Here is a 25,529-nt window from a genome sequence, read left to right on the forward strand (position 1 = left end):
TTATACCTCAAGTCATATGTCAACTGTCAACTAATAAAACGAACATGTTCCATAGTACGTACCTAGGTAGTCGACAAACATATTAATATTATTTAATTTAATATAACCAAAGTATTATTTCTTATTATTGTTTATTAATAATTAAGAAGAAATAGAAACATTAAAAGCCGTCAAACTATATATCGCTTTTAATACAGATATCCACACTGGACCGACTGTCTTAATTATAAGAAATTTAAAAAATTCTATGTTTTATATAATATATTTATTATGTTTTGAGCAATAATTTGATAAATATTTGATTAATTTAAAAAATTAAAACAATAATTTGGTTAAGTTTCAACTCTGTGGCTTTTGTTACCAACATTAAATATGTCGGCCATGTTTGAATTGATATTATTTTCAACATGGCGCCTAGCCTAGTTAAGAATGTGTGTGTGTGAAAGTGCAGTGAAATTATGTTAATACCAATTGTTTTTAGTGTTAAATTTAGTGTATAAGTGAAAAAAGTGTGCTTTAATGCAGCGGTTATCTTATAATGGCTTTGGATTTACGCTTGCATTCTCCTGCAGGCGCGGAACCCGTTGTTTATACATGGCCTCTTACATCGGGTCATGGCTCGGTAAGGAAAGCATTAGCGATGATAAACTTAGAAATTAGCATGCACATAACAAAATTGTACTGAAGTTTTATGTGGTCATAATATGAAAGTAGTTTCTTTACATCTTAGAAATACCGTTATATAAATATAAGACATTATTTCGTAGTGTTTTCATAATCGTTGCTAATATGTGTTTCTGTTACTACATATTATTATAAACACAATATTTTTTCATAGCTATACATTCATGTGGTGTCATAACATTTTTTTTCTTCAATATTTATAAACCATTAGATAGGAAGAAGAATTTTAAATAGTCTTCTGATCACATGGCTTCTATATTTCTCGAGTGTATTGACCTCGTGTTTTGTCAAGGTGTCGGCTTTTTTTAGATATGTACACCCTGCTGTTGCGTATATTTTATTCATCTTCTATATTTGCATTTTAAACAACAAACAAATAAAAAAAAAAAACATTTTAATAAGACATCAAACACTTGTTACCTCCCAAAAATTACAGTACATAGGTACAATTATAATTTGTTTTGAATAATTTTACTTTTTTGTATCTTATGTTTGGTGTATATCAACACAATCTATTGATTAAGGTTATGATGATTAGAATTTTTATGTATGTGTCTACTACTTATAATATAAATTTATCATTACTATTTACTATAAGGATTAATATAATGATTAATTTAATTTCGTTTTTTATTTATTATATGAATTCAGAACTCCACAGACCTCAAGAATTTATAGTTTTCATTTTTAGCTACTCTGAATGACATTCAATAGATCCAAGAGATGTCTTTATGTAACACATTAATTATTGCATTTATTTTTAGTAATTATTATTTTAGATATCACTGATAAATACTATAATTACAGTATTGTTCAGAAACAAATATAGGTTTTTAATATGGTATGTAATTCTTCACAATAGTTAATAAATTATCAAAAATATAAATACTAACACAGTTAATGATGCTTTCTATTATGTTAAACAAAGTATTTAATAATATCAGTAACTATAAGCAGATTACAGTTTTAATTCTCTTCATCAATCTTCTCAAAGTGTGATTTCATAGAACAGCAATTGTCATATTTCTGAAGTAACTGCCAACATTAAGGGCTGATTTTTTTAATCCTTGGTTAAAAGTTATTCGTTGAGGGCTGATTTTTCAATCCTTGGTTAAAACTTATTTGTCGAATAATGTATAAAACTACCATTTTAAAAACGTATACTAATTGCCCGTATTTGACAGTTAACGTGACATTTTAATATTATCGTGTAATACTTTATTGGGCGGATAAGTTTTAAACAAGGTTTGAAAAATTAGCCCTTAGTTAGAAAAATATAATCTGCGTAAATAAATTATTGAGTTGTAAATCACTAGGTCCATTAAATATAATAGTATTAAGGTACTGTATGAATCTACTGTAAACACACAAAGGTTGTATAAATTTACTGATAAATTACTGTGTGTTGATTATAAAAAGCAATTTAAACTTATGAAAATTTTCAAATATACATAGTCAAAATATAGCTAGTCAATAGCTATACTTGCTCAAAGATTAACATAGAGATGATTGATGGTTAAAACATTACCGTCAGGAAGTATGCATAAGTATAAAGAATAGTATGTATTTATTTTTAAAATAACTATAAATTGTTTTAGGACAAACACGATGGGGCCCTGGAGATAGTAGAAACAATAAGGTGAGTGGACATTGAACACTATGAATTTTTATTTTTAAAACATTTTTTATGTTTTTTGACACAAAAATACATTATCCATCTAATACAGAATAACAGCCAAATAGGTTTAAATATTTTTAAAGTGAAACTTTTATTACATTGTCTCAAACTTTTTGGTCTGTTTAGCGCATGTCGCGTGACGGTCGAACTATACGATAATTATCGTACAAATACGATAATTTTGTGCCTAAGTTTCACTTTTACCGTGGTTTCATAAAACCACACAACTTTTTTTTATTGGGAACAGCATTAAATATGTATTCATTTAACCTCTCAACCACCGAGCGGCCAGATCCGACCGCGACACAATAGATTTTCTATTGTGTCTGTGATTCCGGGGCCTGATGAAATAGCATAACATAGGTGGGTAGAAGGAGAGATTATAGGAGCATAATTATACAAGCTTATGTTGTATTTTAATTATTAAAAAATATTGTTAGCAGACTGGTGTATGCTTAATGGCTAGATAATAGATATCATTGAGAATCTCCTCATTTAAAATTGAATACCTTGCAGATATAATTTAATAGAAGATTAGATTCATATGATAAGATTACAAAGCTAATACTATCGAAATTAATATAAAATCTCGGAAAAGAGTTCAATATCCATTTTATTTTAAGCTATTGCATAGCTTCTATCGCGGGCCTTGAGCGCGGGGACCGAATCGAGAAATTCCGTAACGAAAAACCTCACGCTCCCCACTCCGACGGACGGAGGTGTGGCTTGAAGGCATGCTATGCAATAGCTTTACCGCGGCAGTCCCCGAGTGCCACACATCTTTTTTTTATTATAAAATTGTTTATAATGGAGGCATCATGTAATGGTACGATTTACGTTAATAAAGTCGTCGACGATCATCAACGTGCTCTGATAACTATTAGTTGCGTGATTGTTTGACTTACGAAGGACGCACAACGCACGGTGTCAACGACCGCCCAAACAATTTTGCTTGAACTGATGAGTAACAAGCATTGTTAGTACAAATCACTTTTGACATCGCCCTACTGCCCGACCTGCAATAAAACAATGTACCTGCGTGAACACTATAAATATAGTGATATACTGATAAGGAACACAATAACGTTGAACAATTTACATTTATTTTGTATAATTGTAATTACAAGTGAAATTTTTATTTTTATGAAATCACGCTTTTAATTTGATTGTTATTTGCAATGCAAAGTTACTTTGCCTGGAATTTTGAGTTAGTGCAGTAATTTTAGGCCAAATTAGTTGAAAATCTCAGAAAATCGAGATACCCAGTTAATTAATTATCACGTAAAAACTTGTATTCTGATTTCTGGCATTCTAAAACTGTTCTCAAAATTCACATATAATTGGTTCGTGGCAAGTTTAAAAATCAGGGGTCAAAGGTCATAAATATCTATTTTCACGTTAAGCACGTAAGGTAGAGTTTTATGTAAATTATAAATTAACAAAAAAAATATTCTAAGAATGCCAAGGTTTTGAAAACTTATCTTGTTTATTTTATTTAATGTATAATCGGTACAATGACCTTTCATTGCATATTTTTCACTATTAAAATATAAATATATTATTTAGCATTGCCTTTTACAAAATTACAATGTGTTCTGTAATAATATAATCTATACTAGGTTTCCACTTTCCGCCCGCGGCTTCGCCCGCGCAGTCAAAGAAAAACCCACGTTCTCGTGGGATTTCCGAGATTGCGTCATTTTCCCGGGATAAAAAGTAGCCTATGTCCTTTTCGGGTATCAAAATATCTCCATACCAAATTTCATGAAAATTGGTTCAGTAGTTTAGGCGTGATTGAGTAACAGACAGACAGACAAAGTTACTTTCGCATTTATAATATTAGTATGGATTAATAAAATGTGCATTATTCTAAAAGCTATTAAAAACATTCACATAAATTTGCACTGCTTTAATTAGCATAAATAGAGAAGCTTTACAAAGCGGGTCACCCTTTGCTCCCGTGAGGTCGGGTGGGCATGGCCTGGCGACCTCTCGACGTTCACTCACATTCAGTGACCTTGAAACCTGTCTTTAAAACTTTCTTTTTTACTTTTTTTTTCTCTGACGTAATTGAGATGAAGCAGATAAACAGGTTATAATAAAACAACTAAACTGGTGGGATTTTACTATGGCATTTGTGTGTACATAAAGTATGCTCAAATAAAGACAATAGACATTATGTAATTAAACATTGGCAAGTAATATTGATTAAAAAGTTTAATGTCTTTTTTTATTTATAAGGTGGGTATGCGACGACCTACCGGAAATGAAGGGTGCCTTGGAGAAGAACATCCTAAGCGACTACGACACCCACTCATACGAAAGTATGCGAGCTCTTTGCGACCGCTTCAACCGCGCCATAGACTCAGTAGTTGCTTTGGTAAGTTTTAAATTTCTTTCTTAATTATACCTATATAAATGTACATACATTTATTCTTAGTGGATAGAAAAACAAACAATATTGGCTGTGCGTTTTCCTACTGATATCAAAGGAGCATAATATTAAATTGAATAAGGTTAATCTACAATGTCATGTGTGAACACACTTTAAGGTCATAGTATCACGAGCTGTCGCACTATGCGCGTTTTGTTCGATGAGGTCAAATATTTTATTACAAAATTTTCAAAAAAAATATCTTTAAACATACGTTTATATTTCCTTTTTTTCGTCATATGAATAATTTTGTAATACATACCAACATTAAGTCGATCAAGTGAAACGACCGCTGCCGGTGCATCGAGGGCATTCCGCGACCCCCGTGCGTAACATCGCGCGACCCTTGCTTGTGTGACTCGTGTCACGTGGGTCATAGATATAAACAACTTTATCGCGAAACATAACATTGATTCTCAAACTATTCGTATTAATTAAAATTACTGAATAATGATTTCTAAACACAATATTTTTGGTTCCAGTATTTTATAGAAAGTTCACATTAAAAATCATGATTATTAAACTGATAAATTTCATAACATTGAAATTGAACACTTTAAAAAAAACGACTCTAAAATAAAGGAAGATAGCAGGGAAAAACAACATGGTGTATTTATGTATAATCAATAAGTACTAAGTAGGTATATTTTAAAATATTTGGAATGATTAGTGGTAATGTTATTATGTGGAGAATGGAGATACAAACTATAGTTGGCATGGTTTCCTATTGGTAACATCTTCAATGCCACTTCGTTCTATTTGTGTTTCATTTCCTGGTTAAGCTGTACTATTTCAATGACCTATCATAAAAAGTGTCAGGTACAAAATAGATGTAAATTCAATATAATCGTTAATATGAATAGTAATTAACATGCTATTATATAAGAATAATTTGCACAAATGCATATTATGGTCAATCAATCTCTAGTGCATTTACACAGTCAGAGAAAATAGGGGGCAGTGAGTGGCATGATGACGAGGAGGTACAGCTATAAGAGGATACGTGAGGGCAAAGATGGCGTCATCCGTCGAGGACGCAACAAAACGATCGATGGTCGTAGTCGTAGCAGACACCGCTTGAGAGATCTATTATTAAACGATGCATTCTATTTGAGTCCGTAAATATAGAAGTTGGTAACAATATCCTAGTATAAAGCGAATTCCTTTAGTTTTATGTAGTAACTTGGAACCGCATAAATTTTGTTTACATTATAAAATATCGGTATAGAAACATACTTATAACATATAACATAGTGGACCGGGATGATAAATACTGGACGTCTACTGTTTGAGAAATATGGGACATTTTAAAATCATTAATAAAGTTTAGACCTAGATTTTTTTTTATCTTTAACAGCCGTTCGACTTAACACAACAATTAATCTATTCTCCAATTAATTTAACTTATATTTAGATTAAAAAACGAAACAGCAGAAGATTTTTTAAATTCAAAAATTGAAAATATTCAAAATATTTAACCATATTTTGAACTCTTAAAAGTGTTAAATGTTGATAACTGCAAATGTACACAGTACTTAATTCATGATGTCACCGTCATCGATGACTTGCACCCGCATACCTAAACACGTAGGTACGTAACCTTGAGTCTGTTATGTAGGAACTACAAACTATCATCATATCTTGTGCGCGTGGAACTTAATTAAATTGTTTATTTCATATATCTTCTTATATATAAAAATGAATCGCAAAATGTGTTGGTAAGCGCATAACTCTAGAACGGCTGAACCGATTTCGATAATTCTTTTTTTATTATATTCCTTGAAGTACGAGGATGGTTTTTATGTAGAGAAAACGTAAATATGTACCACGGGCGAAGCCGGGGCGGACCGCTAGTCTTATATATAAAAATGAATCGCAAAATGTGTTGGTAAGCGCATAACTCTAGAACGGCTGAACCGATTTCGATAATTCTTTTTTTATTATATTCCTTGAAGTACGAGGATGGTTTTTATGTAGAGAAAACGTAAATATGTACCACGGGCGAAGCCGGGGCGGACCGCTAGTTATATAATAAAGATATCCATTGACTTCTACACAATAGTTCTGCTTCGTCCGTGGTACATAATCATTTTACCCCCAGGCCCAGGGATCGAGCACTTATACAACAGTGAAATAATGTTTGTAATCGGCCCAGTAGTGCCAGAGATTCGCGCGTTCAAACAAGCAAACAAAAAACTCTCCAGCTTTATATTATTAGATTCATTAGTATGTAGGGATATAAAAGTATAGATAAATTTGATATAATCCACTCAGTAAAAATAATTTATTTACTTTGTTACCTTGTAAAATTTCCCTTAGAAACAAATATCGTCTTATTTTTTTTTTGTAGGGCCTCGTTTTTAACTTATTTATTTAATTGTAATCATCTAAACAGCCCTTTTGATTCAACGGTTTCTTCGCATATAAAATACAATTTACAATCTGTGTAAAATAACGTCGATCTATTCACTGTTGGCTCATCCTACATTTGCGACGTGAAAGACGGTCACACTAAACGTAAAAAATATAACCTAAGTACCTATGTCGCTCAAGAATAATGTTGCAAACTAACGGTAACGGTGAAAGAATTTTCAAAATTGAGTCATTCAAACTCTCGAACTAATTAATATGTACATGTATGTAGATTGTATGTTGTATATGAATTTTGTCTTCCCTAATTGTGAATACATTTTCTTATTTTGTGTTCATAAAAAATCTGTTTATCTATAATCTGCTTGACTTGTGAAAGTTTAAGAATTACCATCCTACTACACTCAGTCATCGACATTACCGTCAATCTTCAAGTTGATTGACCTTAGCATGCGGACAAACGTCTCAACCAAAAGTTGATTGCCTTCACTCATTGTTTTAAAAACTAAAGATAAAATATTATGTGACTAATCATAAAAGAATATGCATTTTTTTTGTTTCTGATGTTATGCGGTCACGTCACAACTATAATGTTCTATAAATAATTGGACAGCAAAATAATAATAGCCTTATTCAAATAAGAATCGATTAAAATTTGGTGTGGTTCGCACACGAGGTCGATGACCGCATTATTAAACGAACGCGAATGTCTCACGTAGTGTTAATGACCTTTTTTTGACTGCGCAATCGGTATAATAGAAAAAAAAAAGTCCCAATTATTGTTAATTGTTATTGAACATGTTTTGTGATGACATATTATGCATTTTAGTTTTTTTTTTTTGGTTTTAGCAGTGGTCTGCTGTATCACCTTAATTTTCCCTATATAAAATATGATATATTTAATAGAAGCAGATTGGCTTAATCATATAGAAAAACGAATCCCGGAAAATGAAGAATTTCAATATTCGACGTCAACGCAGTGCCCATGCTTCAAAGCTTAATCAAAACAAATAAGGAAAGCTCGAGGCCGCGCACCCACAGTTTGCTATGTTTGTGCTATCAGACCAGATGTTATTTGCGCCCACTTGTTCCAAATATAATATTTCATTTTAATTATATTATACATCTAGATAAAAAACAAATTCAATTTATCATTTTATAATTGTTTTTATTGGTGCTTTAGAGAATAAGAAATAATTATTACATATATGTATAGCATATATTTACTTATTGTAGGTACTGTATTGCTGCTATAAACCATATTGCAATCCGATACAAGGTCGTATAGGTAGTCGTTTGTTGTTCCTTTATTTAGGTCATTTAAGCACGAATGTCAAGGTTATTGAATGAATTTCTGACACGATAAATATTTTTATTTCAACACAAAATGTTTATTGATACATAATATTGTGATGAATTTATCGATTCAAAAAATTCTACGTGTAGTTATATTGATATAATATTTGATAGTAAATTATAAAGAAGCAACGTCACGGACTATAAAAGTTTACTTCGAAAGGATTTATAACTTTTTTTATTTAACGTTACGTTTATACTACTTTCGAATTATATTGAAACACATAGTGCACTAGTTCCACTCGATAAATCATCGATCTATCGAAACCGGTCGTAATTAAAATTAATTCAAACAAATGGGCTGAATGTAATTTGTGTTTACATTTTCCAAAGTAAAATGCAGCTACATATATAAAGAAAAATATTAACCACTACCACTATTATTTTTAAAAACAATGAATTTAAAATTTTATTTTTTATTGTGACTTATCTAAATTTGAAAGAGGCTTTAAATTGTACTTATCGGTTTTTATAGGAAAAAGGTACATCACTGCCAGCTCAACGCCTAAACAAGTACCCGTCCAGAGGTTTGCTGAAGCACATTCTACAGCAAACTTATAACCAAGCCGTTGCCGACCCAGAAAAATTAAACAATTACGAGCCTTTTTCACCTGAGGTATGATTAATGACTGAATTTCGTTTGTTGTTGCATATATTCGATCAAACATTGCATATTAATATTCACATATTTGTGCTTTTTAGGTATACGGCGAAACTTCTTATGAGCTAGTATGTCAAATGATAGATCAAATAGATATAACTGCCGAAGATGTGTTCGTGGATTTGGGATCAGGCGTTGGCCAAGTTGTGCTACAAATGGCGGCCGCGACACCCTGTCGCATCTGTTTTGGTGTCGAGAAAGCGGAAGTGCCTAGTAAATATGCAGAGGTATGTTTTGTAATATTTATTTTTACTACAAATTCCGTTATATTATAGAATATGCATGAAGCGAGGGAAAGCTTGCGTAACACTACTAATCGTCAAAGTTTCGAATGATCGTAGAAGCAAATGTTTAACCATAATCATCTGTTATCATCTGTTTTCTATTTATTTAATATAATATAGTGTTGATAACTTTCTTCTTACCTCGAATTTCCAAACAAACATCTTATGACGTGTTTATTCTTTTTCAGAACATGGATCTAAATTTTAGGATGTGGATGAAATGGTATGGCAAAAAATACGGAGAATACAAATTGATAAAAGGAGACTTTTTGATGGACGAACATAGAGAAAAGATAAATTCCGCTACAATTGTTTTTGTGAACAATTTTGCGTTTGGGCCCCACGTCGATCACCAATTGAAAGAAAGATTTGCAGATTTAAAAGATGGCGCGAAAATCGTATCGTCAAAGAGCTTTTGTCCACTTAACTTTAGGATAACTGACAGAAACTTAAGCGACATTGGGACCATAATGCATGTTAGTGAAATGTCACCGCTGAAAGGTTCCGTGTCTTGGACAGGAAAGCCAGTATCTTACTATTTACACATAATAGATAGGACCAAATTAGAGAGATACTTTCAAAGACTGAAAAATCCGAAACTCAAGGTCAGCAAAAGGGTCTGTTTCCAATCAAATATTACTTATTGCTATTTTTTATTTTTTAGTGCATGCTTAACAAAATATTCATCTGCAGTCAAGAATTACCATTAAAATTAAATATTAATTAAATACAATATATGGAAATGGACTTGTTAAATTGAAATAGTCATATAAAATAATAATTTATCTCATGTTACGCAATTTATCACTGACGTGTATTATATATCATGTTTATCAATACAAAACAAGGATTATGATATGTTCAGTATATACTAGTGCTATGTTAAATGTTGTGTGAAATACTATATGATAATATTCTAAGATGTAGTTACAATATGTGTTTCGTGCAGGGAATCCAGAACGGATGTGATGAGGGAGAAGGATCTAGCAAAAGGAATGTAAGCGCGCCACCAACGAGGCAACCTACACCCGATTTGCTCAATGGAAATAGTAATCATAGCACCGGCTCACTGCCAGAAAGGAGAAGGAAGGTTGCGAGACCGACTAGGCCTATTAGGTACTTATTGAACATTAGTTTTCTTTTGCATCATTTTTTTTGAGAAATTATACTCCGTAGTTTATGACGTAAGTATAGTTTGTACATAATATTATATGTGTTGGAGATAAAATTAATTAAAAATGGTACCTAACTGTAGACGCTGTCTACATATAGAAAAACGATACGTAATAGTATTTCATAAAATAAAAACGTCACTCCGAAAGCGAAATCATAGTTATAGCGAGCAGATGACACTGACCTAAATCTGTTTTTGGTTTTTGGTGTAAATATTAGTATGAATAGACTACGCACATTATTGTTCGAGTACGCGTATTTTAAATTTTTACTCGCTTTTACAAGTACAAACAAACAAACTCTCTTCACAATAAATAATGTTTGTATGTAACCAACTCCCTTTTTAGGGTTCGGTACAAAAAGTTTAAAACGGGACCCTATTACTGAGACTTCGTTGTCTGTCTGTCTGTCTCCAGGCTCTATCTCATAAACCATGAACCATAGCTAGAAAGCTGAATTTTTCATAAATTATGTGTTTCCTTTGCCGCTATAACAACAAATACTAAAAAAGACGGATTGCACTCCGGGAGTGCCGGCAGAAGTGAAAACTTGATTATTAACGTTGATCATGTTTGATATCCATCCGTCTTACGCTTTTTCGATCAGGTCACGTGTCCTGACGCGATATTAAGATTTTATACCCATTACAGAAAAAGTGCTCAACGCCGCTAAAGAAGTTTTCACTTCAAAACTCCGATATGATAAAGGTGTACATAAAATATGTATATATATTGTTTCGCACAACAGGGGTGAGAACGGTAGAACGCGAGCGCGCGCCACAGTGGCGAAGCGTCGCGTGGCGCGGCGCTCGAGCGACGAGAGCGACGAGGAGTCGAGCGGCACGGACGACGCGCCGCCCGGCCCCGAGCCCGCGCCGCGCGAGTGGGGCGCGCCCTGGGCCTCCTCGTCAGACTCCAGTATGTATATGATGTTATATGGTTATAATACTGTTTGTACGGTGGTTTGAAACTGTTTAAAAATTGAGTTGAGTAATCTTTGAGAGTAAAGGGAGAAAAAAATTACACGAATTTACCGTATGTTTATGTACATAATACGGAATTATCGGCTTATTAATCTGTCCAGTTTAAACAAAAGAAACTTAAGTGTTGGTAAAGCTTGTTCATAATAGGATTAGTAATAACATAATAATTTACAAAAAAAACCTATTTTTAGTATAACATATTGTAAAAGTGATGTGTGGTTCAAAAATTAATACTTGTCAACAACAATTAATTTATGCTTGAGATCGTATGACTAGTTTCGAAACAGTATAATGCACATTATAAGGAGCAACCCAAATATATATCCAGAATGTCTCAAAATAGTTGTCAAGTGCGGTGCAGGTCCTGTTCATTTATTTAAAAAAAAATCATTTCGTTTCTCATTTATATAGCATTTGAATGCTATAAAACTAAATATCAAAATTATGCCTGTTTAATTTGCACAAATCTCCTTACCACCACACTTGCTCAATTTTGAGATAGCTTATATTATTATAATAAGTTAACTAGGTTCACGTAAAATAAATGTCGCTATTTACTATTAATAATGGTTGTAATTTACCTAAAGATCATAAGATCACAATGTTTGGAAATTATAGATTTTTAACGGATTTTAAACGCGATTTATTCATTATATTATTTTCCCGACGTTTCAGTCTGCCCGTGACCACGCTGTAAAGTCGCTGTAAAGTGTTCGAAACGTTGGGAAAATAATATAATGAATAAATCGCGTTTAAAATCGGTTAAATACCTTTAATTTTTATGTGTAATACTCGCGTAAAATCTAACACTAGAAAATACTAAAGATCATAATACTTATTTTCCTTTGGCCCTTTTCATTCGAAAACATTGTCATTTTATTAGTTGTCATACATAGCAACATTTATTCTATAAATAAAAACCTGCATAATCTATAATATATTATTTATAATCTTACTTCAAAATTATGTCGCAGGACTCCTGCTATGCTTAACATACAGCGGTCAGAGTATGCTCGGTTTCATGGTCCCTCTATCACATCATTATGGAATCATTCAATCTGTTTGAGGATTTGGAACTATTTTGAACAGTTTGGATGTTTTATTGAAACCTTGAATCTCAAACAGACATTTTTGAATTAAAGATTACAGAGGATCATTCAAAATTACATTCAGTGTTGTATTGTTAAGAGATTTAAAATGGTCATAGACAAGTTAACTTCATCAAACTACCGACATCCTCTGTTTGACAGGTTTGTTTAGTTAGAAGTATGAGCTTAGCAGTACAATGATTTATACAAATATGTTGGTAGATGTTTTTTCTTGAAAGCTAAACTTAACTTTTCTGTGCTAGCTAACTAGTAGGTGTTTTAGTGCATGATAATTTGTTTACAGTACTACTTAGTGAGTGAGTTATTTTCTTATTTACTGTGAATATAATAAATGCTTTGTGTATTTTCACTTCTTCATCTTATTAATATTTTCATTGTGGTTTATAAATTGTTTAATTTTAATGTATAATTAATAAGCGCTAGGAGCTCTAATGGTTAAGCATGTTTCAATAAAATTACCGTAGTGAACAAATTATTATTCGCTTATTTAACTACTTTGAAGGTGTGATCTAAATTTAATATATGAAAAGTAATTTTGTCAATAATGGTTTGAAAATACTAGAAAGTGTTGAGAGTGAAAATACTACAAACATACTCACATTTAACTTATTTACTTCATTACACTGTTCACACCTACAAAGTCTACACACTCATTTAAAATTAAATAAAAAATATCGCGAAACAGATGACACCAATTGGTTTCACAGATAATAAACCAATTCCTAATATAGGCATGTCTATCATTAACAAATTAAATTATTTCACTAAAAAAATTTATTTTGCTCTAACGTCAAGAAGCCCATGACTATGCAACCACTTTTTGATTGCAATTTCAACGACCAGCTTTTCTCTTCCCATTTATATAGCTTCAATTTTATTTAACACCGCTCTGCACTCTTATCCTTTTCGTCGTGTAGCGTTTATTCTCTTTACATGACATAGAGTGTTGTATTAAATGTGATGTCGCGTGTAGATCGTCGCGGACGCAGCACGAAGCGCAGCGCGAGCGCGGGCGGCGCGCGGCGGCGGGCCGCGCGGGCGAAGCGGCGCCGCGCCGCGAGACCCAACATCGCCGGCCTCGACCTGCTGCACTCCACCACGCTCGCCTCCACTATACACAATGGCGCTGTGAGTTAAATACCGTTGACTTACCGAATCACCAGGTTCTTTTGATTTTATTATTATTTTACATGCTTCTTCTAAAGTCTAAAGGATGGACGTAAACACTTTTATATCATAACAACTAAATGGGATATACTGTTTGATTTGATTTATTTGCAGTTATTCATAATAATTATTTAGTGCACTTTGTCCGCAATTCACGCTTTGACATGTAAATGAAGCATAAAAATAAAATAGCCTGATGTTTATCATGTGTTGCTTTTTTATATTATTTCTTCAAATATTATATTTACATTACATTTATACATTTTTTTTATAACGATTGCCAAGCTGAAAATGCTTTTTGTAACGAAAGCACTTTGCTTAGCGTTTGTAATGACAATATCTATATTAATTTTATAAAGAATAGAAAAAATTCGATCACGAGGAGGGACTCGAACCCGCATCCTTTCGCGCCATTCCGGGGCGGATGCCTGACCATATTTATATTTATATTTTTATAAAGCATTTGTATGCTATAAAATCAAAATATCAATTTCAATATGTATACCAGGTGACGGCGCCGCCGCCCGGGTGCGTGGAGCAGCGGCTGTCGGCGCTGGGCGTGCAGCTGCAGTCGCCGGAGCGGCTGCACTCGGAGCTGGACATCCCGCGCTCGCCGCGCACGCCCTACAGCCTGCAGCTGCTGCTCGACATGTTCCGCGACCAGTACCTCGCCTTCATCGCGCGAATGAACTCGCCCGAGTACGCGCTCGAGATACGACACCAGATCGATAAGGAGAAGGTAAACGACGGACACTTTGTACTTTCACAATTGCAAGTAATAAATTATTAACTTATGATAATGCGTAGACCGCACCTTTTTTTAAATATAATTAAATGCTTTATTAATTTTGCAGGAAAGAAACCAAAAATTAAAATCAAGAGCCTCTCAGTTGGATAAACAAATAAGTGTTCTTATTAGCGACAGTGTGGCATTGTTGAAAGCGCGCATGAGTGAATTGGGTATTCACGCTAATAATACGGTTGATCTTTTGGCGAAGGCAAAGGAAATTGTGGGAAGGCATAAAGAGCTTCAAAGTAAAGCGAGCAAACTGCAGGCTCAGGTAATCTATTTCTAAATATTCATTGTTAATTAATTATATGTATTCAATGTAAATATCAATTTTCTTATGACCATTTTTTTCTTTCAGGTAAATAATATAGAAGTAGAACAAGCTATGCTTGTAAAACAAAGAACATTTGAGATAACTGAAAAGTATAGACAGCTAGGGCACATACCGCCCGACGTTGAGATCACGCAGAGTATAGCGCACGATTGCATATTGAAAGAAATATCGGCCACATTAGCACATAGGAAACGGTTACACGCACAAGTTGGTCACTTGCAAAATGAAATTATTCAAATGGAGAAGGCAAGTGAACAACAAAAAGCACCGACGCCGTCAGTGCCTGTAGCGACTGTTAAGCCGCACACAGTGAACTCGAAACCGAGGAAATCTCGAGACCATCGGTCCAGATCCCAGGATTGGCCAGATGTGCCAGATGTTGGCAAAATTGAGGAACAGAACCCTGAGATCTTGGCTCAGAAAATACTAGAAACGGGGCGACAAATAGAAGCTGGAAAAATAACCAAACCAAATGTTATTGTGAATGGATATATAAAAGACCCAGATCGACATGCTGATCACAGGTAACTTTCGACTTTAATATGTACAATAAAAGTATTGCACTTCAATATAAAAAATTGTATTGACGTTTAATTTTTTGCAGGCAACAAAAGGCAGCTCTTCCAATACATCGTTCACAAATACCGCCGCAGCGAAGCGGACAAGTGACGCCGCTGTCGCGTCAGTCGCCCGTCAAGTCGCAGAAGCCGCTCAACGTGGTCACTAAAGTGCAGGAATCACCTAAAGTGATCAACTTCGAAGATCGTTTGAAGAGCATAATAACTTCAGTGTTGAATGAAGATCAAGAACAACGCAAAGCTTCTCGACTCGAGGTTAGTTATTTCTATTTGACTATACTTGATTTGGATATGTTGCATGTAAGATATTTTATTATGGCTTCACTGAAATTATATAATTCCACAGCCAAGACAACCAGTACCAAATCACGCTTACAACAACGGGTACGTGAGGCCGAACGGTCCGCATCCAGCTTACACAGCGCGGCCGGCATCTTCGGGGAATGCGTCGCAAGCGTACGCTCGACCAATGCGGGACATGCGCGATCCAAGAGAAGTGCGTGATCCTAGAGACGTGCGCGATGCTAGAGACGTACGCGATCCCAGAGACGTGCGAGATCCTAGAGACATGCGTGACCCGCGGGACATGCGCGATCCCAGAGACGTGCGTGACTCGCGAGAAATGCGGGACTCTCGCGACATGCGAGACTCACGTGACATGCGTGACTCGAGGGATATGCGGGATCAGAGAGATATGCGTGACGCCCGGGACACGCGCGACCCCAGGGATGTGCGGGAGCGGGACAGTCGCGACGTGCGGGACGTGCGCCGCGAGCGGTACGGGTACGAGCGGCGGGAGCCGCGCCCCTCGCACGCGCACCACGAGCCGCGCCCGCCGGACATACGCAACCACCACCCCTCGCAACCAGATTATACACAGGTAATTTGGAAAATACTGTGATAGTTGTCTTCATTGTTAATTTGAGTAATGAGTTATACTTAATTTGTTTCATCCTGTTAAAAGTTTCATTTACTTTTTGATAATTTTATCTTTTGCAACCATGTTACATTGTTGTGTTTTTAATTAATTTTAATATATCGTTTATTATTTTTAGATTTAATTTTTGTTTTGTTATTTAGTATTTTCTATAAATTTATATACAAATAGTAGTAGATGTACAAAACCATGTAGTATAAAACCTGTAAACGGGAGCGATAACGTGGACACTGGAGAGGCGCACACGGAGCGCACACGCAAGCGGTGTACATATCTGAACGTAACGAATCTCTGCGAAGGTGTCCCCAGCGAAGCTAGCGCTCCGTCGGCATTTGTCGCAGGAACGCGTGTCGGGCGGCGCGCGCACCATCGGCGACCTGGTGAACGGCGAGATCGAGCGCACGCTGGAGATCAGCAACCAGAGCATCATCAACGCGGCCGTGCACATGAGCGCGCGCTACCACGACCCGCCCGCCCCGCACCAGCCGCTCGAAGGTCACACACTTTTCTTATATCGATAGATTGCCGTGAGTGATTCTATATTGCATGAATTTTGTACTCGTCGAATCGGTAAACGATTGAATCTGTGATACCAGCCCCCCTAGACAAGTGGCTTTCTATTAGCGTAAAGTTCAATAGCATAGATTATGAATGTATGAGATTGACGTTTGATTACGACGACGACGACGATTGATTACGTCAATCTCATACATTCATAATCTATTCTATTGAACTTTACGCTAATAAAAAGCCACTTGTCTAGGGAGGCAGGTGACGTCTGCTCTCTCCGCTGTATTATATTCCCTTTCAGAAAGATAATGTAGTGCAATCGAGATGCAGCGGTCGACGGCTGTATTCTGATTCTCTTTTTTATCGATTCGAATTACCTTTTTGACTCGGTTCATCTTTGCTTTTTATATCATATTATATTTTTATTTATTTTATAGATTTTTTTAGTGCTTTCAATTCTTCTGAAAACTACTTGGGCTTGGCCTACATTTACTTCTTCATTATATTTTTTTTTTTAATGCAATATATTAAAATTATGTTTTTTCATTTTATTTTCGCATCTTATGTAATTTGTGAGCACATGAAATGATAGCCCAATATGTTTCAAAAAATATCTTTGCACACTATTCTTTTTGCCTCAGATAACATTGAATTTGCCACAGAAAACATTGCATGCTATTATTTTGCTTTTTATTGAGGTTTCGTAGGCATAGACTATGATGATTATTCCATTTATTAGTCGCTTTAAATGGTTTTGTTTCTGTTATAAATGATGTGTTAGTATATCTGTAAAATAGACGAGCGAATACCACTTAAGACTGAAACGCTCGAGCACTATAGTATTTCACATGCATCGCTCACTTGCCACTACGTCTGATATAGGGCATCAATTGAAATGTAGTTGGATATACAGGGTTGGCAGCGTGTTTGCAAGCGCGCGTGCTGGCGTCAGAGTACTGGCGCGGGCGCGGCGGCGAGCAGAGCGCGGGCGGCGCGGGGCCGGGCGCGGGGAGCGGGGCCGGCGGGGGCGCGGGCGGGGGCGGGGGGGACGGGGACGAGCCGCGCCGCCGCACGCCGCCGCCCGACCCGCACTCCAACACCTCCACACCGCTCGTCGACGAGCTGCCCGACCGCCCACCCGGTCAGTACACCTGTTGATTTTGTTATAATTTCTAGCATGCCTAAACTGTTAAATGACACTCTATCACCTAAAATATATTCAACCAGATGTTGGTATACACTCAGTTCTACGATCACACATACTTATATAAAATTGATTTCAGAAGGTGAGGGCGGTGAAGAAGTCGAGGAGAGCAAGTGGCAAGACCGGATCGCATTCCGGTTCGATCAAATAATCTCGTTCGCGTCCACGGCAATAGAGGACAAGCGCCGGCGCTCGGACGAGGCGTGCAACACGTCGCCGGACTCGGGCATCGGGGAGGCGGGCCGCGCGGCGGCGGCGGCGGCGCCCGCGCCCCCCGCGCCCTCCCCGTCGGCGCCCTCGCCGCCCGCGCCCTCGCCGCCCGCGCCGTCGCCCCCGACGCACCACTTCAAGAAGCGCTTCTTCCGGCGCGAGCGCTGGAACACGTGGGCCAGCACGCCGCCGCCCGCCGTGGAGTGGGAGCGCCCGCCCATGTGACGCTCGAGCACGTAGCGCCGCCGCGGCCGACATACACACTGCCCGCTACGGAGCGCCCGTCTCGCCTCCGCGATCGATACGCTTCCCGCATATTGACTATCGATTTTATTTGTTATTTTTTTTTCGAATATATAATGTAATTATGTATATTATTGAGTTTATTTTACGTTTAAGAAATGTAATTATTTAATGTTAGTTTCTATGTCGTTTTCCGGAACGCAGCGAACGATCGCACCGCGGCGAAATGTATTTCATGTGTTCATTTAGCTCTTAGAAATCGAAATACGCGATTCGGTGATTGTGCAACGGTTCGTTTTTACTCCGGTTTAGATGGCTGTTTGTTGTTTTGTGTTTCGTTTTTGATGTTATGGTGAGCTCTGTCTGAATAATGTGAATCATTTCTTTGAGTATGTCTTTAATAAATTAGATAATTGTATCGTTAATGAACTTGTAAATACAACAGATGAACGTAATGATAGTATGGATAGAAGGTTAGATTAATTCGATTATAATTAGTATAAAATATGCTTTAAAGAAGCTCCATATACTGCCGTTTACATAGCCGCTGCCTTATGGTACATACTCGACTTGAATCTACAATAGTCATTCAATGTAACAATGGTCTAGAATACATTATGATAATCATGTTGAACACGACTGTCTTAATGTAGTCAAGTGAACTATAATAATGTTCAATAAAATGTGATATTATATCAATTTTTAATAAAAAGATCATGAATCTTTATTTTCATATCCAACGAAATGAGGTAAACTATATTCCGGCTTGCAAAGTAACAATAGAAGCGCAAGGTATTTATACAGCTGAAAGTTTGCATTCTTATACAATTAAAGAAATATGTTCAAAGTGATGCAATATTAATAACATTTCACCTGATATAAAGGAGAAAGAAATACTGTATAATAGTGTATGAAATGTCTTAAACAGTGCAAGCTTGAATAAATGTAAATAATATTTAAATTTTTATATTGGAAATTTTATTTGACTGATTTAACTATGTTTGACGGGCGCAATGTCTTGGTCGTGCCAAAAAATTGAACAAGTTGTAAATAGACACATGATTGTAACTTAAAATTTAGGTAAATGCACTTAGGTATGAGGTTATATTTCAAAATGCAGGTGAACAATCATGATATAATTTTTTACTGAATAAAAGCAGTTATTGGCAAGTTGTTAAAAATAGCCTTATAAATAGTTCCTTTCAGTCGAATACAAGGGACACTAAATTTTTTACACATTCAATTGTAATATAGATATGCATTTTATATTTAAGTGAAATGCATTATTAGTCAATAATTCGTAGTTCTCGCTAGGAACAGGGTCAATATAGAATGAAATGTTAATTCCCACATTTGTATAATACAAATATCACGTCGAGTTCCGTAATAAGTATAAATTGCATAACAATTAACCTGGAATGTAATATTAAATACTGTCGCTCACGAAAAAATATCCGCCTTTTAGACGTAAGGCTTACATTTTATAAGGTCTAAATGGATTTCTTAGAACTTTTTTTGGGATTATTAAGTAAAAAATCATGAAGTGCTATTTTAAATCATTTAAAGTTACCGGTTAACCTTTCCAAAATTATGTAGCAAAAATCACGACAATTACTATGCTTCAAATATTATATACGTACTAAGAATTTTTGTCTTCAACTCCTTAGTTGTCCTCTAATCTGTTTCTTGAAAATTGATTTTTCTCTTCTTCAATTTCCACACAGGACCATCATAAGAGGAATGAGCATTTTAAGCCCATTTATTTTTTATTATTAATAAAGAACATAGAATAATTCGCTAGCAAACTGGGCAATAAGCAGAATCCATTATAGAATAAAATGCTCATAGCCTCACAATAAAAAAAAATCATGTCATGTCAACATTAGTGTTAAAATGTACTCGAATCAAGGTGAAATTTGAGATCATTGTGAAAAGAAAGAGATATATATTGATAAATGCTTACAATACATAAATGACAATATCAGATACTGAATTTGAAATGAACAAATATAAAACCAATTTTTGTCAAAAGTATCACGTCGTTTGTGTATTTTAAACATTGGAGTGCACTGGCTTGATTGTGCCTGATACTCACCAATGCCGCTCCAAACCTCAAAATTATGTATTGGAATAAGACGTATGTAAGTTGAATTAATAATTGGTTCGGAATTACCATAAGTAAGGTAGTATTATATATTGGCATACGATGTAGCTTGACCAGATCTCGAAGAGTGATTGCATTATTCAGTTTTGACTAACTTTTATTTTTATTTGGGGAAAATGAGCTAATCAGTGTGACGTTAGTGTCTAAAATAGTACAAATGAGAAGACTTATTGTCGTAAGCCTCGGACTATTCATCAATTGCAAATGCTAGGTTTGAGATGTATCCCTGTGTACTAGTTTTATTTTGTACTAAAAGTTAAAATAAATGAGTAATAATAATTGTTTCTTTTATTTAAAGATTTATAAAACACAAATTTGAGTTAAAACTATAGACTATACTAACAATTAACATTCATTTCAATGAATTTATTTTTGTATTGTATAAATTAACAGAAAAAAAATTTCGTTGATTATAGTAGTCACCAAAGACTTGATTATAGTTTTATTTTCATGTGGAAGGAACAATACGTTAGAAAGGTGCAAAATATACAGTACTAGAGGTCCGCCCCGGCTTCGCCCGTGGTACATATTTCGCAATAAAAGGTAGCCTATGTCTTTTCTCGGGTAAGTATCAAAATATCTCCATACCAAATTGGTTCAGTAGTTTAGGCGTGATTGAGTAACAGACAGACAGACAGAGTTACTTTCGCATTTATAATATTAGTATGGATTATTTAAACGTTCTTTATAACATTTTAGTCCAGTCAGTATTGACATTCGAAATCGAAAATTTAATAATAATTCCAAAAGTTTTCAAACTTTGGCCAAGTGAATTGTACATTGGGACGACAATAAATCTCATTTTGCAAACTTGTCCGCAGTCCGGAACATTGTTAAAATTGCAATTAAATTAATTTTTGCTGTATGGTCGTGAAAAACTTCCAAAAGTTCTAAAGTTCCAAAACTTGGGGAAGTTTTCGATATAATATTTCATAACAAGTATTAAATTTGCAACACAACACATGACATTAATCCCAAAATTATTGCGGTATTGTCATGAGGACAATACCCGCACTCGCACCTGCACCGAACTTCCGAGCCGGCCATAATGAAAATGAAATAATGAAAATATTCAATGATATTTTGATATATTATACTATACTAGTACTGATACATAATAATATCATTTATAATGTTTAACCAATAATATATTATTTTATTAGTAATTGAGTTATGGACGCGACAGTACCCGTGGAGCATCCTCACGATGCGATCGGATCCACTGATCCTCGCCATATTTACCGTGGGACTTCTTTCGAAGCGAGATTTTTTTTTATTTGGTTATCTGTCTGCTCTGGTAATACTTTATTATCTATTGGTTATGAATAAAAAAAATATGACATTGACATTACACAGTGAGCAATGACCATTGACCGTACTGTATTTACTACCTATTTTTATTTTTTCTTGATATTAAAGTTAGAAATAGGGAGGCATTTTATTTAATTGCGTAATTCAAAAGAGATTATTATTCAATCTAAATATAAAAACATCCGTGTGTTGTGCTCTAAGATCTTAATATTTTCCCAAAATGTGCATTGTCTCGTCACGAATTGCGATATTCGTAAGAAAAATCCTTTGAAATTTCCTAGCAATGTGTATTATATTATTTTAAAACATAAACAAGACTATCAATATGAAGTCGACTTTTCTTTATTAGATTCTAAGTTGTTGAACGACATAATAAAACTGAGTGTGCTTATACGAACGAAACAATCAAAATTTTAATAAAATTGGTCTTCATATTAAATATCAAATTCAGATAACATTACCTAGAATCCAAACTATAATTATACACATTATATAAGCACAGTCCCCTGATTTGGCGGTGCTTTTAAACAAAGAAAAGAAGAAGAAATATTTATAGAAATCTCACAATTAACTGAACTCATGAAATGCAATCTAAAAGAACTCGCTCTTCTGAGCGACAAGCCTTGCATTATGGAAGGTAGATTAAATTACAAAAAAATATCAGGAAATTATCGAAATCAAACAGGTGATATACTGATAAGAATAAAATACATATTTTTTGGTGTCATTTGTAGCTATATATTTTTATTCCTTATTTAATGTTATTTTAGCATACAAAGAAAGATGGTTTAGATTAATAAACAACTACTTATTTTATTTTAAAATAAATGAAATGGGAAATTTTGACACAAAAACCCCAGCCGGAGTTTTTGTCATGGAAAACTCATCTGTCCAAATGGAACATGGACATCACATTTCATTCTCATTCTCAATTTCTTTTATGTAAGTGTGAATTAAAATATATTGAGCATTTTGCAATATTACCAACAAAATAAATGTTGATATATTTTGTAGTGACGAACCAGACAAGCGTCATATTTTTGCTGCTCGAAGTGAAGATAATGTGGTGCAATGGGTATTGAAGTTAAGACAGTGTTCATATGAGTACTTACGTAATCAGTTACATGCCCTTCAGTCAAAGATTTATTCTATAACTGGCAAGGTAATAATGTAATTATGTATCGCTGAATAAAAAATGATACTTTTTACAAAGATTATTCAATATCTAATTCTTCATTAAAAAAACATTCCCTATTGTTTCAGGATCCCCTTCTTCTTGTTCCACGGAATGATGGTGCTTGTTTGTGGGCACCTTCGGTACCATTCTCTACGGTACCAGCTTGCACAGTTAACACTAGCTCCTTTAGCTGTCATCTTCATACCAATGGTGCATTTACTCTAGAAAGGAGTAAATCAGACGTCCAAGCTCATAGACATTTAAGATCTGAATATCAAAATAAAGCAATATTTTATACTAACAATGATCTAGATAATGAACCAAAGACAGATAACCAAGGGTACTCTTTGGAAAAGAGCAAAACATCAATTTTAACAGCTAGTTTAAATCCCATTGATGTATCTATTTTTGATAACAGACCTCTATACTCAAGGACTGCACCTAGTCCTCCTGTAAGAACAAAATTGTCACCAAGCAGCAGAAGAAATGATATGAAAAAGGATATTAACACATTCACTGAGCAAGGAAAAATTTTAGGTCAAAACAGTATTTTAGATGTAGCACCTATTCCCCCCAGGAGAAAAATTTCACCGAAACACAGTGATGATGCTATTGCTCATTCTAGTAACCATAGTTTAAATTCTAGCAAAGAGACAATAGACAAACCAAGTGAAGATCTTATCCAGTTTTAGTTAAATTATTTGTATTTTTCTAATATTTTATATAAATGCTTAGATAATAGAAGACATATTGCAGCTTTGCTGTTATACAATGTTTATACTTTATAATTCTATTGAAAATTCAAGCCCCACCAAGTAGTGTTATAAATATGTTTACTTGCCTCCTTACTAACGCATGGTGTTCATTACCGTTAAACCAATACTAGTCAATGTAAAAAATAGGTTCATTGTAAAACTTAATAATAGCTATAATGACATCACACAGACAGTATTGTTATAAGGATTGCAGTTGCATAATGTAAATAATTACTAAGTTTTACTAACTATAAAAAAACTGTTGAACAAAGTATATTTAAAATATGAGGCCTTTGTCATATTTTAAAAACACAAATATAAGGTCCTATGGGAATTTCTCAATACAACATGCTGATGTAGGAAATATTTAAATTTTTATTTTTTATTGTCAGCTTTTCCCAGCTATGTTTCACAAAGAATTAGAACCACAGATTAGAACAGACAATATGTGAGTGAGTTTAGGATTATTATCCTTCATTACCTAATTTTTTCCAAGAAAATGAATCAAATTAACCAATCAACATGAAATGAATTCAAAAGAATAGAATATGGATGGCCTCACTATGAATAAGTTTTTATTGAACTCTGTTAGATTTTAGATATACATATTATCAAAATATAATGAACATCTATAAGAATATAATATTATGAATACGTATATTTTAAATTTGTATAAACATTTTTAAAATCGCTTTATTTTATAGAACTTGTAAATCTTGCTATGAAATATTTCATGTACATATATTACTATTCATCTACACACTTTGATATAATATTTGTAACAAGTTTTTAACATGACAAGTAGTATGTGATACTAAAGAAATAAATATATTTTTTAAAATAGTTTTTGTCTTTTACTTTTCAATTGAATCTCATTATTTTCTTAATAAAAGTATATTACTACTCGCTGCGCTCCGCGGTTTCACCCGCGTGGCTCCGCTCCTTTTGGTCTTCCTCGAATGTACTATCTGACACCGAAATAATTTTTCAAATCGGACCAGTAGTTCGTGAGATTAGCGCGTTCAAACAAACAAACTCTTGGGCTTTATAATATTAGTATAGATATGTAGCCAGAAGCACATAATAATGAATATAGAAGCAGCCCTTCCCGCAAACAAAATAGCGACTTGCTATGTACTAAGCAACATAGTGTAATTCAGGCTCACAAAAGTGCTCAGCGCCTAGTGCAATATTCACCTAAAGATGTGCACGCTTTGTAACACGCATATATTAGCTTCACCCGGAGGCTATATGCCTTTTGCCCGGCAATAGGGCGGCATTATCTTTTGATACCGACGATACCTTACGGGCTTGGGTAAGTCGCGGCACTCTCCACGTACGCGGTTAGGGTATATAAGGCCTGGCTGTTAACCCCTGCCGCCGAAGGTGAACGGTGGCTACCGTTGGGTTTTAGTGGG

General features: G+C 34.8%; 2 protein-coding genes across 5 annotated transcripts; both read left to right on the plus strand.

Annotated features, from left to right (window-relative positions):
• Positions 1 to 402: 402 nt before the first annotated feature.
• gpp (DOT1 like histone lysine methyltransferase grappa) lies at positions 403 to 21,147 on the plus strand. 4 transcript variants are annotated; one of them, XM_090102716.1, is made up of 17 exons: positions 403 to 622; positions 2,283 to 2,323; positions 4,604 to 4,742; positions 8,998 to 9,138; positions 9,225 to 9,410; positions 9,656 to 10,084; positions 10,417 to 10,583; positions 11,388 to 11,557; positions 13,705 to 13,859; positions 14,407 to 14,637; positions 14,753 to 14,959; positions 15,047 to 15,546; positions 15,627 to 15,855; positions 15,947 to 16,480; positions 16,837 to 17,032; positions 17,961 to 18,188; positions 18,331 to 21,147. In XM_090102716.1, the coding sequence occupies exons 1-17, from the start codon at positions 539 to 541 to the stop codon at positions 18,684 to 18,686; spliced, it is 3,993 nt and encodes a 1,330-aa protein (XP_089958842.1). In that variant the 5' UTR covers positions 403 to 538; the 3' UTR covers positions 18,687 to 21,147. The 4 variants fall into 4 exon arrangements, with proteins under 4 accessions (XP_089958842.1, XP_089958839.1, XP_089958840.1 ...); XM_090102713.1 differs by lacking the exons at positions 403 to 622; positions 2,283 to 2,323 and having other exon boundaries at positions 4,580 to 4,742; positions 18,334 to 21,147; XM_090102714.1 differs by lacking the exons at positions 403 to 622; positions 2,283 to 2,323 and having other exon boundaries at positions 4,580 to 4,742; positions 9,656 to 10,072.
• A 1,104-nt stretch (positions 21,148 to 22,251) lies between these two features.
• Positions 22,252 to 24,760, plus strand: LOC149907674 (uncharacterized). Its single transcript, XM_090102717.1, has 4 exons — positions 22,252 to 22,864; positions 22,950 to 23,121; positions 23,194 to 23,341; positions 23,443 to 24,760. The coding sequence occupies exons 1-4, from the start codon at positions 22,759 to 22,761 to the stop codon at positions 24,046 to 24,048; spliced, it is 1,032 nt and encodes a 343-aa protein (XP_089958843.1). The 5' UTR covers positions 22,252 to 22,758; the 3' UTR covers positions 24,049 to 24,760.
• Positions 24,761 to 25,529: the final 769 nt, after the last annotated feature.

Source organism: Colias eurytheme, chromosome 6 (assembly GCF_061535395.1).
Source record: "Colias eurytheme isolate Ceu_HAF_F1 chromosome 6, ilColEury1 Martin Lab GWU primary, whole genome shotgun sequence".
Taxonomy (NCBI): domain Eukaryota; kingdom Metazoa; phylum Arthropoda; class Insecta; order Lepidoptera; family Pieridae; genus Colias; species Colias eurytheme.